The following is a 16,857-nucleotide window of genomic DNA, read 5'->3' on the forward strand; positions in this document are numbered from 1 at the left end:
AAATAATACAAGGGGGACAAATGAATGTCAGTAGAGGGGGCAGAGAGAGAAGAGGGGAGGGGAGGGGAGGGGAGGGGGGATAGTAGAGGATAGGAAAGGCAGCAGAACACAACAGACACTAGTATGGCAATATGTAAATCAATGGATGTGTAACTGATGTGATTCTGCAATCTGTATATGGGGTAAAAATGGGAGCTCATAACCCACTTGAATCAAAGTGTGAAATATGATATATCAAGAACTATGTAATGTTTTGAACAGCCAACAATAAAAAATTTAAAAAAAAAAAATTCATGAAATAAATATTACATAAGGTCAGTGAACTTAAAAAAAAAAAAAAGTGAAAACACTATGAACCCTAGAATCAATAAAATAAGATGAATCATAGTGAAGTGTGTATACATATCCGTTACACTCAGGTCTACCAAGGTGAAATAAACTTAAGGTAGTAATAAAAATAAATTTTTAAAACTTTATTTTAATGTTATTCAAAGGAATTAAATACCTGTCTCTCATCTTTTCCTACTTTTCCACTCCCAATTTATATAAAAATGGCAGTTTCTAAGTTATCCAGAATAGATGATCAACTAAATAATACAATTGATTCATCTATTTAACCAAAACACATCTACCATATCTAGATCACAATTCAGTAACAGAAAAATCTTTTTTTTTAAATTACTGGTTTATTTTTCTTCCTTCAAATGTGACAGTAGTGCAGAAGTTAAAATTAACCTGGCTCTTTTAACTGAGAGAATGCCCCTCTTTACATACAATGGTTATAATGATATACTATTTAAGGACAGCTTTATGTAAATACCTTCCTAGGAGTAGAGATTTTAGAAATCACAATGAAGAAAAAAATTGTATAACAATATAAAGACATCTTGTTCTAACTATTTTATATATCATTCAAAAAGCAAAAAAGAAGGATCGCTTGATCCTTTAAAACAATTTCAGCTTCCATTAAGATATAAAAAGAGGTTTTGTGGGAAGAAGAGAAAAAGTTTATTTTCCACCTAAGTCCTTTAATAAGCAACTTTAACAGAGCAACTGTGTGTTTGATAGATGCTGTTATTTCCAAATTATATAACTGTGAGATCAAATGATGCACTTTCACACACCTGAAAGAGGTCCAGCAGGTCCCCATATCCTAGGGGTTTCCTTGCTCTGAGCAGTTTCACTGCATAATTGCAGTTTTTATCCTGGAAAAAAAGAATTAAACTAGGATACCCCACTATAAATCACATAAACAGGGGTTAATAAAAGTTTTATTGTGATAAATTTTAACAGCCTTTAAATAACAAATTGTAATGCTTATGAAAGAAATAAAATGTGACTTAGACATTATTTCTATTTTCAAAAAGCTTAAAATCTGGTTCTGGGGAAGACTTGTTGATGTTTCTAACACCACTAAACATTTTTTAGTGGATTCAAAGGTCTGAAAATATATTTAAATGATTCAAGAATAATAGGAAAAATAAAGTATAGTAGTTTCATTTTAGAAGCACATTACAAGCTAAAAGGAAAATTATTCAACAATGTTAGAATAATTAGCAATTTTGCAAAAGAAAAAAATCTAAATCTTTATGTCATTCCATATATTAAAAAAATAAGGAAAAAAATCAAGACACAGAAAAATTAGAAGAAAATTAAAATGACTATAAACTATGTTGAAGGAGAAGGGCATCATAAATGTAAAGCAACAAAAGAATTCAGAAAAATTATTTAAGGTAAAAATAAAAAGCATCTAGAGTTTAAAAAAATTAAAAGGTCCATGATCTGGCAAAAATATGATTAAAACATAATCGACAGTTAATATTTTGCTATACAAGTAGCTCAAATAACTTGATAAAGCAAACACAAAATCTCAGAAGAAGTGAATGTAAAGTGAAAAAGAAAATAATTTAATGCATACAGAGAAATATGTTCAATGTCAAAAATAAATGTCAGGGGCTGGGGTTGTAACTCAGCAACACAGCACTTGCCTAGCATGTGTGAGGCACTGGGTTCGATACTCAGCACCATATAAAAAAATAAAATAAACAAAATAAAGGAATTGTGTCCATCTGCAACTAAAAAATAAAATTTTAAAAATGTCAGGTAAAATGAACAGTCATTTCCTTGTTTTAGTACCAATTTTTTTTTCTAAAAAACAATAATGCTGACAAGGATGTTATAAGAATACACTTTCATACTGTTGGTAAAGGCATAAACGTTTACCTTCCAGAAAGGAAAAAAAAAAAAAAAAAAGTGTGGTGATACATTCCAAGCACTTCAAACATATTCATACCCTTTAACATTACAACTTTATAAATTTCTAGAAATTTATCATAAAGTAATTCTAAACATTGAATACACCTAACATAAAGGAAGTACAATCCAATTGATGAAACACTGTATGGCAATTAAAAAGATTTAAAAAGATGAAATCAAATACTTGTGATAGGGCTGGGGGTATGACTCAGTGGCAGAGCATGTGTGAGGTCCTAGGTTTGATCCCCAGACACAACCCCCACCCCACCACCCAAAAAACTTATGATATAAGAAAATATGGGATAAAAATTATTATTTTTTAAATCCAAGGAAAAAATAAACAAAAGCACATTATGTTGTAGACACACTATGTAATCTCTGGCCCAACAGGTCAACAAGTGAACATGATACAGGCCCTGTATTTTCTAGCCTAAATTATCTAACAGTTACCTCTGCCTCAGTGATGATATACTCAACCATATCTTCCACACTTTACTTTTAGTGGATCCACATAACACCAAGCTGCTATATATCTCATATGTTTATTCAAGTAGTCCACTTCTACACTTTATTTGCCTGGCTAACTCTCCTTTGAGCTTTTAGGCTCGCTCAGCTTCAGATTCCCAAGCTGGGTTAGGTGCATTTCCTATCAATCTTCCAATAACAATCTTATCTATATATTTCCATATTGGCCTTTACTACTCAGTATTAGAATTCTATAATTAGGGTCTGTCTTCTTCAGAGTGCTATTATCTAGTTGTCATAAACTAAGGATGACAATACATGTATTCAAATAATTATAACATGTAAAAATTAAAGAGAGGTAGAAAAAATAGTAAAGACAATATTAAGAGACCTATTTCTATACAATGTCATTTATTTATTAACCTACATTTAATAAGAGATTTATTCTTTCCCTTGTAATATGATAAATACCAGCAACATAAGAAAGAATAAGATGTTGATACTAATTTCAGGAAGAAAGTCATCTGGAAAGTTAAGTTTCTGGCAAAGTACTCCAAATGAAGGAGCAGGTAAGCCAAACAGAATAAATGGCACAAACACACTTTTCAAATATATTTCTTGTATTTCCATATAGATTATATGTGAATTTCATCACCCAACTTTCTATCTCTCCTACTAATTTTTACATAAATACTTATTAAAAATACATTACACAATATATTCCATATTTGTTTGTAAAATATCACAAGCAAATGTATTGATAAGATAGAACATATTAAAATAAGCAGGTAAATTACCTTTTATGTCAGAAAAAATATCCGAAGTATATTTACTCATTGCTACTTAAAAGACCTCGTAGTTATATAAGACTAAGCAGAGATGGAAAAGATGATGGAAAACCATGTGAGAAAAGAACACAAATCATACGTAATGATTATTCATGTAAAAATTCTGTATGTGTACTGACAACAGCTAAAAGCAGCCATGGGTAGACTTAACTATTACGTTTTAGGGTAGGGTTTAAATATACAATTTTAATAGACATTACACTTCATTGATTTCCTTGTTCAAACATACATTTAAAAAGCAGAATTATGTGATTTCTGTTTAACACATGCCTTTTCAATTTCTAGTACAGTGTCAGCTAGAATAATAATTTGTAATATATAGCAAAGGTGGAATTAAGGCATTTGGCCTTATAAATGAAAAACTTTGTTATTTCTCATTTTCAGAGTTTCATTTTTAAAGAAAAAAAAATCTGAGATAATCTGTACATCTGAATCGATGCTGACATTACCTGGCATAGCATTTCCACTTATGTCAGCATTCATGACAGCAGTGAAAACAAAGAAAAATAAACATTAAAGGAGGATGCTTAAAAGGGGAGATGTAAAGCAAAGATTTATGTTGCAATATAAATGATGTTCCTTTGGAAAATAAATCTAAGAAACTAAAGCTGACTAGAAATCTATGCTGAATATCATTAATTAGATTAGTTAAGCCTAATTAAGGGCTCTGATTTTTACAGCAACTTTATATATTCTGAATATACAGAGACATATGAGAATTCAATATTCTGTCTCATCTGACTACTCAATTATGTGGGATCTTTACAACCATTACAACACAAAAGCAGTATCCTTTGATTTCAAGTATTAAAAAAATATATACTTCTCAGGAAACTTTTTAAATTAATAAAAATTTTTTCAGTATTAACTGATCTCTGAATTTAGGAACTTTATATTGACCAATATAAAATCTTTGTTTTTTCAAGATGACAGTGATCTATGAATCTATATTCTTTAGGCATCAATTGTTATCAATACTTCATAAAAAAAAATAACAGGATCAAGTTAAATGCTAATCTACCTTGAGTAAATGGCTCTGGAAAACTATGGAGATTAAAGCACACTATATGTGCACAAAGATCTGTTCTAACATGATTTGAATAAAGCTAATACAATTAAAATGAAATTAACAGTCTACCTGTATATTAAATTCATGTGCACTAACAATTTCTTATTCTTTCTTATAATTGGACATTTTACTTAGCATAAAACACTGAAATAGTGGTTCTCTGAAGAAATCAGGCTTTTATCTTCCACCAACTACAAACTAACGAAAAATTCTATTATTGGAGAATAATTAAGGACTTACCATGGTATCAACCATAATAATACCAAAGATAAATATTCACAATTATATTCTAATATGATTGATCTATCTTAAAAATATCTTAGGTCATAATTTATCTTTAAACACTATTTCCCCTACAGTAGCTAATCCATCCAACATGCATCTCCCAAAATCTACTTGCTGTCCCTCCCAACCCAACCATAAACACCTTTGCCTTTTCCTACTGCATTCACCACCCTCCTCAATATGCACACAGAACACTATTCACTGTTGTGAATATGTTATAAAAATATATGATGTTTCCAATAGACTGATGAAAATCAGGGAAGAATCTGTAAGAAACAGATGCAACTCAAGAAAACTAACACTAAGGACCAATTTCCAGCAAAGCTGAGCAACCTAAGTAAAATCCACGCTTGCCCCCCAACTCTTAAACCACCCCCTAAAATCTTTATCTCATTTTGTAATACTCCGAAATCTCACAAATTAGAGATTTATTGGTATCCTTTGTTTTAAATGTAAAGTTTATGAAAATTCAAGAGATTCTTTATAGTCTTTGTGTTAACTAGCTTAATAAGACTATTTTTCTCTTACATTGGATGAGAGGAAAGGCACTGTTGGAACAGGAAATACAGGCTGAAGGATCAATGGAGCAAGCAATGATTAAATATGAAGCACTTGGGAGAAAGTAGCTGGAGTGAAAAGCTTGAGATACAATGGCATGTGAAAGAAGAAGCTGGGCTCTGAACACTTCTGAATTTGAATCTGGTTCCATTACTTACCATGTCACCTTAAGCAAGCAAGTAATTTATTTGCATGTGAAGTTGCTCTACTATAAAATAATATCTCCCCACAAGACAGTCTTATGTAAGATAGAGTGGCACAAGTACTCACATATATTAGATTCTTTAAAAAAAAAAAAAAGCCAGTCCATGTTCCTTACTGAGGTAAGAACAGAAAGCTCAAAAAACCAAAAAGGAGTAGACTGAGTAGAAAAAGCATACCAAATAGAAACTCTTAAAAATTCCTCTTTGAAAACCAAGTTTAATCAAGAAAAGACATAAAGAAACTCTCATTCTTTTCTTCATCACCATACTTAATTCCAAGAATCAAAACTTCAATGGTACTACTAAATATAAAATACTACATTATGAACTGTTTATAATAAAGATGGACTAAGAGGCAAGAGGTAGAACAGTAAGAAAAAAATCTTGCTTTTAAGGAATTAGAACTTTTAATCTTTCTGATATTAGAGAATTTTATAGTATTAACTTCTGGGAAATATAATCAGTTTGGGACATTCCTGTAGTCTGTATCATAAATAACATGTTAGGGCATGAGAAAGACATGCTATAGAAAACTTATGGCATTCTTTCAAGATTCTACTTTTAGTATTAGTCAATTTTTCATAATTGTTGAATTTTTAATGGAAAAAATTACCTGTCAAAATTTCCGTGTTTCTTGAAGCTATTGTTTTAACTTTTATTATTCCTGATTCAGCAGCCTACAAAAATAAAAACAATTAGAAAATAAAACTTATTATCAACATGAATTATCTAGGTATTAAATAAGTCATATACAATAGTTAAAATTACAAGTATAGTCAGTTGCTATCATCCTATTTTTTCAAAGCATCAGATACTAAGCCTAGTAGTAACATACACATAGATATAATAAAATATGATTAATTTGATTATTCATATACAAACTGTATGTTGCTTTCCTCTGCCTTAAGGAATATCTGAAATATCTCAACACTTCACAAGCTTAAATGTTTGGAAAATAAAAATAATTTAAAAACCTAATGAAAAAAATTTGAATTTCCCCTCCCCATCTCACTCCCCTTTCTCTACCACAAATAAATTATAAAACGCTGCACGTGAAATTACTATTTTGTATTTGAGGAGACAGTTTTCTTTTTTGAGTATGAACAACCAAGCACTTATTATTCTTTGGTTATAGTTTTTAAATATTCATTCCTGTTTTCATAATGTGTATAAAATATTTCATCCCAACATGCTTAGCTGGCAGTAACTGCAATTCATATAGCATTTTATAGAACATCACAAGAACTGCACTGTCTAATATGTGAGCCACTGACTACATGTCACACTTGATATGTGGCCAGTTTAAATTGAGTTGTGTTCTATATGTAAAATACACACTAGATTTTGAAGGTTTAGTATCAAAAAATGTAAAGTCTTCTCTAAGTAAATTGATTACATTAGAAATAATATTTTGTATACATTGGGTTGAAACAAATAAATTATTAAAATTAAATGTCTGAGGTTTTGATCTTTATTTCCTGGGTAGTAAACCCTCTTTTATCACTGAGCTACATCCTCAGCCCTTTTTATTTGGAGATCAGGTCTTGCTAATTTGCCAAGGCTGGCCTTGAACTTACAGTCTTCTTGCTCCATTCTCCTGGGTTGCTGGAATTATAGGCCTACACCACTGTACAAATCTTTTTTAACTTTTTAAATGCAATTGAAAATTACACCTATGGATTGACTGCATTTGTGGCCCACGTTATCTTTCTATTGAACTAACATAAAATATTGATATGTTATTTTCCATCACAGAAAGTCAGAATATTTTCAGTATCTAGAAACATGGCTATTTTGTATTTTATATTGGTCTGTATACCTCAAAAAATAATACCTTAATAGTCAGCAGATTAATGCATAAAATAAAGAACACATAGTAGGTAGGCTATATCATGTGTAATAGACCTTTTTCACTTTGTTGATTTCTAACAGGTGCAGTCCTTGCTTGTGTTTGAAGAATTCTCTATTTCAAGAATTTTGGTAGAATACAAAATCTTTCTTACACTATTAAAACTGAAAATTCCAGGTACTTGATTTCTCACATGTCCTAGCAGACTATGCTTACCCAAATAGATGCATCTATCAGGGATTTTGAATATGGAGGATAGTGGCACAGAAAAGTTAGAGACAAAATAATTCTTTCCAATAACAGCAACAGTGAAAGCAACATCTAGTTTCAGAGGGCAGCAGAACCAGTGGTGGCCTGGAGTGACCAACCCTATCAGTAGTGCAATCAATATCATCTAATCACTATTCATCAGATAGCAATAATGGTCTAATGCTGTGGTTCCAGCTGTTTAACCTCCCCTTGTTGATTTACTTTTTCTATAACTGGCTCCATCCATTCTTCTACCAATTCTGTGAACCACTCATTGTCCTATCAGTAAATTTTATTTCAGCTTAAATCAGCCATCGTCAGCTTTCATGCTCAACTAAGAAACACAATAGATACACTACAACTTCTAAAACTTTAAGAAATGGAAATGTCCCAAATTAACTGGGCTACTAGCAGAAAAACACAATCAAAATCAAATTCTTCAGGGAAAAATTGGTTTTCTAATTATTTGAGGCAATACATGTTAGAGACAGGGAGCTTACAAAAAAATCTGATGCTCAGTCTGCAACTCATTCCAATTAAATCAGAATGACTGCTAACAGAAGTCATATATCAGTACTTTTAAAAATCTTCAGTTGATTCTAATATACAGTAAAATTTAGGAATCCTCTGCAATACTGTAAGAAAGAGATAATGGTAATGGTACAACTGAGGTGGTAAAAAGTGGCCAGATTCTGAATATGTTTGAAGATTTGCAAATCACAGCACATTAACTATTATAAAAATAAAAGAATACTGAAATACAGACATTATTACGCATGCTAAGTAATACTCACACATCCTATCTCAAACTCTCTGGGGTAAATGTCTTATTGGGCCAGGAGAAGTTAATCTGTGGCCACTGAGATTTCTCCCACCATCACTTTCAAAAGTTTAACTTCCTTCCCAGTATAGCACTATATACCCTGAATATGTCCAAATTCAGTATTTCAATTTGCTTCTGTGTCAACCAAGATTTGATCAACTAAGCCATCAAGAATATCAATGCTATCTGTCCAGAGTCTGTCACACCTTTTCTTTTGCAATACTGGGTACTGAACCCAGGGGTGCTTTACCACAGAAATAAACCCCTAATGCTTTTGCCCTTTTCCAAGACAGGTGGCTTCAAATTTGTGATCCTCCTGCCTCAGCTTCCCAAGCTGCTGGGATTACAAATGTGTGCCACATGCCTAGCCTGAAATCTTGTTTCCAAAATCTGTCCTGTGACATGCTAGATGTTAGATGTCAACAGAGATTTCAAATTTGACAAACACTGTTTTGATTTCTTGAGAAGAATAAATATTGACACATGACATTTTTAACAAAAATTTTTTAAATCAAATAATAAGGAAAAGGAATAGTAGTATTTTTAAGTAGTCTGAAGTAGTGTTTTGTTGTTGTTGTTGTTTGCTTGTTTGTTTGTTTTTGATTTAGGGGGTTTTGGTGGTGATGTTGTTTTGTTTGCAATATTGGGGATTGAACCCAGGGGCACTTTACAACTGAGCCACATCTCCAGCCCTTTTTATTTTGAGAGACAAGGTCTCACAGGTTTCGCTACATTGCCCAGGCTGCCAAGTAATATTTTAAAAAACATAACCAGAGCTGGGCGAGGTAACACATGCCTGTAACTTGGGAAGTTCCCAGCAACTTAGGAAGCTGAGGCAGGAAGACAGCAAGTTCAAAGCCAGACTCAGCACTTGGAGCGGTCCTAAGCAACTCAGTGAGATCCTCTCTCTAAATAAAATATAAAAAGGCTGGGGATGTGGCTCAGTGGTTAAGCACCCCTGAGTTCAATCCCTGATACCCAAATAAATAAATAAAAATAAAAGATATAATGAGAATTTTCATTCCTAAATTCAAGGAATTGACAAAAGATTATTTGTTAGCTATAATTAGACCTACATCATAGCTCCTATTTTGTACATGCAAGTCTCTAATGTCAGAAGTGAAACTGTAATATCTTATTCTCACTGGCATCAACTGTTTCTGGAAAGTTCCACTAGCAATGTTTATTGACCACAGATATATATCAAGTCCCCTAACTACTGTAGTATTATTTCATACCAAAGCCTAGCCTAGCCTACCATTTTTAGAGTATTCTGTATGGACAGAGATCTTCAGAGTCAGATTTCCATCTATTTACCAAGGATTATAGGTGTAAAAAGGAGTCTTTAATTCTTGCATTAAAGTATCTGCTATTTTGATCATATACAATGTAGAGAACTAACATAATTACATAGTTATTTTTTCCTAAATTGAGGAGGAGGAAAAGAGAAAGAAAAGTGGCTAGTTCTAAAACTTAAATAGATTATAGAGGTTAAGATTTAAAAAAAAAAGATAAGCAGTCTACTATATTTCTGAGAACATTTATGAGTTGGGAAAAAGATGTTACTCCCACAATTAATGTCAAGAAACATTTGCATCTATTTTCTCAATATCCTTTGCTGACTCTTCCAGAAACACCTAGAATATCCCTGGCCTCATTTCTCATTTAATGTATTCTTTCTGGTAATTCTTAGTTCCATAGTTTCAATTGAAGACTCCTAAACTATATTCCATTTTTTTTTCAGCTGTAAAACGGGTAAAATGTGGTTATATAAGATTATGTGTGGCAAAAGGTCAGATTAAAAGGGTGTTGTTAGATAGCTCGTTAAAAATTTACACAAATAAAAGTTCCAAATAGTTCCTGAATTGAATTTAAAATTTAATCACTATTGGCTTTTTTTTTTTTAAATTAAGATGCCACTTAATTATTTTAAATTTTAAAAAGATCTAAAATTTCCCTTTTTTTGAATGACATTTCAGTGATATTGTAAAGGTAATTATTTAATTTCTATTTCTATTAAATATAGTTTTGAATACCTGCAGTTTCACTTATTATTTGCCCTAAGAGTTCATCAAGGGATTTTATATTTATTTGTTTTATCCTTATAAATATTCTGTAATTAGAACTTNAAAAAAAAAAAAAAAAAAAAAAAAAAAAAAAAACCTTTTTGATTTTGGTACTAGAGATGGAAACCTGAGGTACTCTGCCACTGAGCCATATCCCCAGTCCTTTTTTCTTTCTTTTTCTTTTTTATTTTATTTTATTTTGAGACAGGGTTAAATTGCTGAGGCTGGCCTTGAACTGGTGGTGATCCTCTTAGCCTCCCATTGCTGGGATTACAGGCATGCACCCCACAGTCAGGGGGAAAAAACAAAAACTTTTATAGTTCTTAAATTACAAAGCCAACAAACTCACAAATTAAATCCAAATCGAAATTAGCACTAATGTAACAACACTATTCTGAAATTAAACCACTGCTAATGACATGAAGATAGATGTAGCCTTATGGCAGCAGATTCTTCCAACTTGGTACCCTTCTAGTATCATAAGCAAAAATCATTTCTTCCAACACTGTTTTCTATAACAACTTAAAAAAAAAAAAACCTTTCCACTTTATCTATGATTTATACCTGTGCTTTAGCCCTTTCATCTCATTATGAGTGTTTCTCTACTCTTAGCCTTTTTTTTTTTTTTTAATTTTGAGACAAGTTCTCACCTCACTAAATTATTGAGGCTGGTCTTGAATGTGTGATCCTCCTGCCTCAGCCCCCTGAGCTGCTGGGATTATAAGCATGTGCCACTGTGCCCAGCTGTTTCTCTATTTTGACTGTAAGCCATGAGGACAAAAAATGCACCTACTACATTCATCTCTCTCTACATTACTAACGTCTATCACCATGCCTTTCAAACAGTAGTTTCTACCTGAATAAAAAAAAGTTCTAAGTAGTATCAAAATCCAAATTCATTTATAATCAGGGGAGAAGTGATTTTACTGTCTCATTAATAGAAAACTCCAAAGGAAAACAGCCAGAGAATCACACCATCAGGGCTGCTGTTTCACATCTCTCACCCTCTTGGTTCTTCTTTGCTTATGATACTAGAAGAGTACCAAATTGGAAGAATCTGTATGGATAGGTGCATCCCCAGGCTGCTTCCAATCTTTACACAAAATGGCTACAGCTATTCTATACCTCAAATTTCATGACACTATCTAGAAGGGAGTCTCTTTCAGTAGATTGAAAAAGAAAGAAGAAGGTTTTCCTTCCTAGGAGCACTTACTGACATTATGTGACTTGGGCAGCAATAAAGGTGGGGTGGCAGAGATGGGAAGAATTTCAACTAGACTAAGCTACTCAAGGTACCATGGAAATAGGAATGAGATTAATTTGTAATATTTTGAACAACTAATAATAAAAAAAGATATTAAAAAAATTAAAAAATAAAAAAAAGAGATTAATTCATCCAAGTTCAAAGAGCTAAAAATGACAGGAGAGTGCAGAAAACCATCAAAGGTAGAAAAAAGGAATAAATGCTATGGAAGGAACTAACAAATGCCCACTACTAGAACTATATGCAGATTTACTTTTTAAATTTTTGTTTTTAAATATTACTTCCCTTCACAAAAGCTCCTATTCTGGGTTTATTTGTTTGTTTGTGGTGGGGGGATACCGGGGATCGAACTCAGGGGTGCTCCACCAATGAGCCACATCCCCAGCCCTATTTTGTATACTGAGTTACTCAGCACCTCACTTTTGCTGAGGCTGGCTCTGAACTCAAGATCCTCCTATCTCAGCCTCCCAAGTTGCTCAGGCATATGCCACCACACCCAGCTCCTATTCCGTTTTCAACATACATTTTTCACAACTTCTATGAGAATAAATGTTCATATTAAAACAAATTTACCAAGGGTCCAAATTAATTATCCATATGACACAGCATGAAGGAAGAGCAAAAGGAGAAATGTGAAATTCAAGTTAATGGCAATTTGGTTAACATAATATACTTATTAGACATAGGGAGTTACGTATGGTGCTGCCTGAAGACTTAGATGGCAGGTAAATAAAAAGACCATAAATCAGGGCTGTGGTTGTGGCTCAGTGGTAGAGCACTTGCCTAACATGTGTGAGGCACTCAGTTCAATCCTCAGCACCACATAAAAATAAATAAGTAAAATAAAGGTATTGTGTCCATCTACAACTAAAAAAATTTTAAAACAAAAGACCTTAAGTCTTTTCCTAGAGAACAATATGCTCATAAAGCAACTACTACATTGAAACCAATGATTGTCTTCAGTAATTGATTACATACCTAAAGTTTTCAAAAAACTTTTTAATCTATACTCTCCCTTCCACTCCTCTCAATACAAGCAACCTGCTGTCTATCACTACAACTACTTCAATACAGGCAATCACCACTTTTGAAAATCTGCCATCTTTGCATCAATCTTGCAATACCTTCTAATTCTTCCCAACAATACTGCCAAGATAATGTTACTAAATATGAATCTGATGACATTACTCTTTTTAAAAAGCTTTAATGGTTCCCAGTCATCTTCGGTATGAAATGTATTTTACATGGAATATAAATATTATGGGCTAATTCCTCTGCCAAGAATGACCAACCCCAACATTTTCTAATCATACTACTACTAAACTTAGCTCAAGAATTACAAACTTTCAGTGGGCATGATGGTGCACACCTGGAATCTGAGCAACCTGGGAGGCTGAGGCAGGAAGACTACAAGTTGGAGGCCAGCCTCAACTTAGTGAGATCCTGTCTCAAAATAAAAAAATAAAAATGACTGTGGATGTAACAGCTCATGGTAAAGCACCCTTGTGTTTGATCCCAGTACCACACACACAAAAAAAAATTATTTAAATTTACAAACTCTCAGATTATACTTCCAGGCTCAGTTGGCTCCCCCTTACCTGTTACTACTGCATAGTGCCCACAAATAGGAAATGAACAAAAGTTCTCATTCAAGAAATACACAAATATAAAGCTTTAGAGGTCACTATCTCTTAAGGCCATTGAATATTAATTATGTAAAAGTGTCTTTCTGAAAGGTTTTAATGCAAAGAAAATAATATTATACAGATGTTTCCAAACAAATTGGCTGCTTCAGTTGTTCTGCCCTAAAAATGGGAGGGGGGGGGCTTGAAGGAAAATAAGCAGAAAAATAGGAGAAATAATAATTGCTATTAATATTATTTAATAATTATCTTTATCATAAAGTAGCAGACTGAAATTATAGCCACTACAAAACAACTTAATATTCAAAGAATAGATTCATAAATGAACATAATAAGGTGAGGGTAGAAAAACTCCAAAGGTAAAATAAGACACTATCCTTTATCAATATCTTTTTTCTATAAATCTTTGTTTTTGTAACAAATTTGAAATCTTAAAACTCAGCTTATTAATTAAAAATAAAGATTTATAGTCAAGTAGCATGGCCAAAAAAAAGTAGAAATTATTTAAAACTTGCAATAAAGACTAAATATAAAATGTCATTTTAACTTATTTAAAAAGTATCCCTTCCAAGTACAATGCAATTAGATTTGTAATAAGTTCTTGAGTAGTTCAGAATGAGCATTTTTCAGGTAACACCTGTAAGCATACTGGGAGAATGTTAACTAGCAAAGAAAAAAAGGAAAAGCTTCTCACATTTAGAAAGATTTTGCCTTAAGGTCTACCTAGCACCCAAAGGGAAAAATAAAGCTTCAAACTTACCAGTTCCTTAAAAAACAAAAGCCAAATTTTGGCATTACCACTAATTTACCAAGAAGTTTAAATTAAATCAAAATATTCATGAAAGTGAAGTATTCCTCCTTTAAAAAAAATCATCACTATTTAGCTAATTACTTCATCCTTGTTTTAAAGCTATGACACAAAGTCATTTTTCAGTTTCTAAAGCAGGAATGTAAGCATATGTCACTGGTAAGGGAGTCAAGATTTTTTCAGTCAACAAATCCTAACAGAGTATGTATACTACATACAAAATTATGGTAAGAATTACTCTTATCATTATCACAAAGACTGGGTGTAATTACTAAATATGTCTTTAACCAGCACTGAAGCAAAAGCTAATTAGCTTTAATGAAAAGTCCTAGGATTAGGAATGGGTTGAGTTCTAGAACTTTACTAATGACCTGTTTGGAACTCTGAATGCATTTTCCAATAGAAGTAATTTAACAAATAGTTAATTAAATTCCCAAATTAGCCTACAAAGACCTACAATATAAAGGGACCAGATTTTTTATATGAATTCTTAGAACTAGGAACAACAAGTTTTATAACTTATTGTTGAAATTACAAAACAAGATTTGAAATTTTCTAAATGAAAGCATATTTCTCACAATTAAAAATAATAATTCTTGAGGCTGGGGTTGTGGCTCAGTGGTAGAGTGCTTGCCCAACACATGTGAGGCCCTGGGCTCAATCCTCAGCACTACATAAAAAATAAAAATAAATAAATAAAAGTATTATGTCCATTTATAGCTAAAAATATTAAATAATAATTCTTTAAAATTCTTTAAAACAGCCTAATTCCTCAAAATTACATGTTATAACTTTCAACAAATGATAGAGTGAAAATAACGAAAATCAATATCAAGGCAAACTATATGAAATAAAACATATGTAATAGCTATCATGCCAAAAGTGGTACATCTGATTAGGTAGTATTAGATAGTGTTTTCTTACTTTATTTACTTATTTATTGTGTGTGTGTGTGTGTGTGTGTGTATGGGTTTTCTTATTTTATTAAATACAAGAAGGAGTCTGTTAAAGAATGATGGAGCTAGAGCACTTATAGTAAAATTAAGATTCCTTAGAAGCCTAAAATCCAAGCTTTATTAATCAAGTTCTAATTACAGAATATTTATAAGGATAAAACAAATAAATATAAAATCCCTTGATGAACTCTTAGGGCAAATAATAAGTGAAACTGCAGGTATTCAAAACTATATTTAATAGAAATAGAAATTAAATAATTACCTTTACAATATCACTGAAATGTCATTCAAAAAAAGGGAAATTTTAGATCTTTTTAAAATTTAAAATAATTAAGTGGCATCTTAATTTAAAAAAAAAAAAGCCAATAGTGATTAAATTTTAAATTCAATTCAGGAACTATTTGGAACTTTTATTTGTGTAAATTTTTAACGAGCTATCTAACAACACCCTTTTAATCTGACCTTTTGCCACACATAATCTTATATAACCACATTTTACCCGTTTTACAGCTGAAAAAAAAATTTTTTTTGAAGCTCCAAGAGGTTAAGTAAGATGTAAGGCTAGAACTTAAATTCAGGTCCATTTGCTTTGACTCCAAACCCAATTGCCCGCCACGGTACTGCTCATAACAAGAAGGTTTAATTAACATGGTTCCTGTAGGTATCAACACTGTCTATAAATTAGGTGGGTCTGGATAATTCGTTAATAGTTCATGGGATTGATAAGAGATAAGCTGAATGACACATATCAACAAGGAAAGCAGTTTCCAATCGAGTGTTATACTATACAAGTGAGAAGCACAGATTTCACAACAGTGATATTCATTCTTAGGAACGAGAAACAGACATATAAGTTTTTCAATTCTGGCTTGGCCTGTCCCGAGTTTGAAAAAGACCCGAAAAGCTGAATTACTGAATTGGCTCACTCCATCAACTTCATTCCTAAATCAGGAGGACAAGAGAGTGGAAAAGAATCAAATCGCCCCAGACCTCTCTCTCGGACACTATAAAAAGTCGGTACAAATCACCTGCAAAGGTGAGCGACAAATGAAAATCAAGACCGGACTGGAGGCTGAGGGAGAAGGACTGGGTCTAAGAGGACCAAGCAAGCTCGCGGCGCCTTCTCCCGACGTCGCCCGAAGCTTACCTCCTTGACAGGTGGGAATTTCTTCTTGCACTCCAGTGACAAGGCCCGCAAGTCGCTCTGCATATTCTCCAGCAGCTTCTTCACAGCCTCGGGGCTGTTGGTGCCAGACATGATCACTCAAGGTCCGAGCTAATTTCAGAGCCGCACAAATAAGCTGTGGCACTGTCAACTCCTTGGGTCGCCTCCAGCCCTTCCACAGCCCGCCTCTTGGGCTCCACAGGGGCTCTGCCGGGCCTGGGCTGCGAACCCGGAGCGTGCCCGAGCGCCCCCCGCAGCCTCTTTCTAACACCCCCGGCTCCTCTCGGAAGCGCCCCCGCAGTCGCCCAGTCTCGCTAGGCTCCGCCAGCGCTGGCCCAGGAGCCCACAAG

The 16,857-nt window shown here is 33.0% G+C and overlaps 1 protein-coding gene across 6 annotated transcripts in view; it reads right to left on the reverse strand.

The window, feature by feature from the left end:
- Mon2 (MON2 homolog, regulator of endosome-to-Golgi trafficking) overlaps positions 1-16,857 on the reverse strand; it is a 108,363-nt gene extending 91,506 nt beyond the window's left edge. For 5 of the 6 annotated variants that reach the window (XM_015483066.2, XM_015483065.2, XM_048805932.1 and 2 more), the window contains exons 1-2: positions 16,490-16,857; positions 6,298-6,361 (exon numbers count right to left, since the gene is read on the reverse strand). In XM_015483066.2, the coding sequence (XP_015338552.1) occupies positions 6,298-6,361; positions 16,490-16,600 (175 nt within the window). In that variant the 5' untranslated portion in view covers positions 16,601-16,857. Of the gene's footprint in view, positions 1-1,124; positions 1,206-6,297; positions 6,362-16,489 lie in introns of all 6 variants that reach the window. The other variant, XM_048805940.1, reaches the window with a different exon arrangement.

This window comes from Marmota marmota, unplaced genomic scaffold (assembly GCF_001458135.2).
Source record: "Marmota marmota marmota unplaced genomic scaffold, marMar, whole genome shotgun sequence".
Classification (NCBI taxonomy): Eukaryota; Metazoa; Chordata; class Mammalia; order Rodentia; family Sciuridae; genus Marmota; species Marmota marmota.